The 2503-nt window shown below is 67.6% G+C and overlaps 1 protein-coding gene across 1 annotated transcript; it reads left to right on the top strand.

The window, feature by feature from the left end:
• The first annotated feature begins 420 nt into the window (after positions 1-420).
• On the top strand, positions 421-2291 carry NKX2-4 (NK2 homeobox 4). Its single transcript, XM_060202787.1, has 2 exons — positions 421-1320; positions 1672-2291. Exons 1-2 carry the CDS (start codon positions 861-863, stop codon positions 2289-2291), a joined length of 1080 nt encoding a protein of 359 aa, XP_060058770.1. The 5' UTR covers positions 421-860.
• The last annotated feature ends 212 nt before the right edge of the window (positions 2292-2503 follow it).

Below are 2503 nucleotides of genomic sequence, written 5' to 3'. Positions count from 1 at the left end.
ACAAGTTTGCATCTGGATATGTGTGAGTCTCTCTGTGTGTTTTCTCTCTTCTTTGGATTTGGATACTTTAAGCTAATTTGGAAGTGCCCGTTTGGCTGCTCACAAAATGATGCTTAAGGGTCTAGAGATGCATAAATTACGAACCCTACAATGGCAGAGGATGGCCATTGTACCTCTTCTGTTTATGCGCTCTTATGGTGGGACCCAAGAGCCTTACTATTTTTTTTTTTTTCCAACACTTTAGATGATGGAGCGAGCAAGGGCTTGGTAGTTGAGAGGACAAGGCAAGTCCTACACGCGCGCGCGCGCGCGCACACACACACCCCGCAACTTCACGCCACCCGCACCCCAACCCTTCCCAATTATACTGGGCTTTGCCACGAAGTCACTTTAGGAAAACTGGCTGGGGGGATGGGGGTGGAAAGCGCAGAGTCCTACACGATGGAGCCTCGACGTCGGCCTCAGAGTTCTCATTCCGGGTGCTCGAGGGCCGCGGTGACGGCCGAGCACAGGCGGGAAGGATGGAGAAAACCAGGAGGTGATCTTTTCAGCAAACACGCAACTGCCCCCTTTACCTTTTTTTTTTTTTTTTTTTTGCTCCTATAATGGGGGGTGAGAGAAAAAGATGTCAATGACCATTGTTTGCGCGTTTGGGATGTTGCTCCGCCCCCCGAGTCTGTCGTAAACCTGGGGCCGGACTAAAATAAACCCCCAGATCCCGCAGCTCCGGGGGCTCGCCGCGCAGCCCGCAGCTGGTCACAGGCGCTGCCGCCGCGGCCGACCGAGGTGGCGGCGACAAGCAGCCGCCCGGTCCCGCCCGAGCCCGCCCCGGGCCCCCCTACCTGGCGGTCCGCCGAGCCATGTCGTTGAGCCCCAAGCACACGACGCCCTTCTCCGTGTCCGACATCCTGAGTCCCATCGAGGAGACCTACAAGAAGTTCGGCGGCGCCATGGACGGCGCGCCGCCCGGCTTGGGGGCGCCCCTGGGGGCCGCGGCGGCCGCCGCCGCCTACCGCGCGCAACCGCCCGGCCCCTCTTCGCAGGCGGCGGCCGTGGCGGGCATGCAGCCTTCGCACGCCATGGCGGGACACAACGCGGCGGCCGCGGCGGCGGCGGCGGCAGCGGCGGCGGCGGCGGCCGCCACTTACCATATGCCGCCCGGCGTCTCGCAGTTCCCGCACAGCGCCATGGGGGGCTACTGCAACGGCGGCCTGGGCAACATGAGCGAGCTGCCCGCCTACACGGACGGCATGCGGAGCGGCGCGGCCGCCGCGGCCACCGGCTGGTACGGCGCCAACCCGGACCCGCGCTACTCGTCAAGTGAGCGGGGCCAGAGGCGCGGGACTCGGGGCAGGCGGACACCGGGGGCTTTTCCCGCCACAACCTCCGAGGCGCGGGAGTTGGGGCTCCTGGGCCCCTGAACCGGCCTCCCCGGGGCCCGCGCGGGCGTCCCAGAATCCGGCCCCGAAGGTTCTGGGACGCTCCTGGGGACGCGCGGGGGGTCCTGGGAGCCGACCGAGAGACCGCGGGGGTTCTAGGCCCCCGGGGCGCGCGGGGAGCGAGGAGCGGGGCGGTGCTGCGACCCCAAGTGCGAGTAAAAATAATGAGGGCAGTGGGCTCGGATTCCCGGGGGCCCGGCACTCACCGGGCTTCCCCTTGGGCTCCTTTCAGTCTCCAGGTTCATGGGGCCGTCGGCGGGCGTGAACGTGGCCGGCATGGGATCGCTGACGGGCATCGCAGACGCCGCCAAGTCGCTGGCGCCGCTGCACGCGGCTGCTGCGGCGCCACGAAGGAAGCGCCGCGTGCTCTTCTCTCAGGCGCAGGTCTACGAGCTGGAGCGGCGCTTCAAGCAGCAGAAGTACCTGTCGGCGCCCGAGCGCGAGCACCTGGCCAGCATGATCCACCTGACCCCGACGCAGGTCAAGATCTGGTTCCAGAACCACCGCTACAAGATGAAGCGGCAGGCCAAGGACAAGGCGGCGCAGCAGCTGCAGCAGGAGGCCAGCCTGGGCCCGCCGCCGCCGCCGCCGCCATCCCCGCGCCGTGTGGCCGTGCCGGTGCTGGTCAAGGACGGCAAGCCGTGCCAGAACGGGGCGGGCACGCCGACGCCGGGCCAGGCCGGGCCGCAGCAGCCGTCGGCCCCTACGCCCGGGCCAGACCTGGAGGAGCTGTCGCCCAGCCCGCCCCCGCTGCACGGCCCGGGGGGCGGCCTGGCGGCGCTGGACGCGGCCGCCGGGGACTACGGCGGCGGGGTGCTCGGCGCCAACCTGCTCTATGGCAGGACGTGGTGACCGCGCGGCCGTCCCGAGGCGGGGCCGTGCCGGCGGTGCGAACACTCGGCTGCGAACTGCAGGAAGGGACGGAGGCTCCGTGCCGACGCCTACGCCGACGCCCGTGGATACGGCGATCGCGAAACGAAGGAACCGGCCGCGGAGAATCTCTTCGCTGGGGGTGGGGGACAGCGACAGCTCTGGGACCCCATACTGTATCTTCACACCAGGAG

Source organism: Erinaceus europaeus, chromosome 1 (genome assembly GCF_950295315.1).
Source record: "Erinaceus europaeus chromosome 1, mEriEur2.1, whole genome shotgun sequence".
In the NCBI taxonomy this organism is placed as follows: domain Eukaryota; kingdom Metazoa; phylum Chordata; class Mammalia; order Eulipotyphla; family Erinaceidae; genus Erinaceus; species Erinaceus europaeus.
This window is presented reverse-complemented; position numbering and strand designations above follow the sequence as displayed.

Coding starts and splice junctions, on each gene's coding strand:
- NKX2-4 (XM_060202787.1), top strand. CDS start 861: ATGTCGTTGAGCCCCAAGCACACGACGCCCTTCTCCGTGTCCGACATC. Junction 1,321..1,671: donor GGACCCGCGCTACTCGTCAA/GTGAGCGGGGCC, acceptor GGCTCCTTTCAG/TCTCCAGGTTCATGGGGCCG.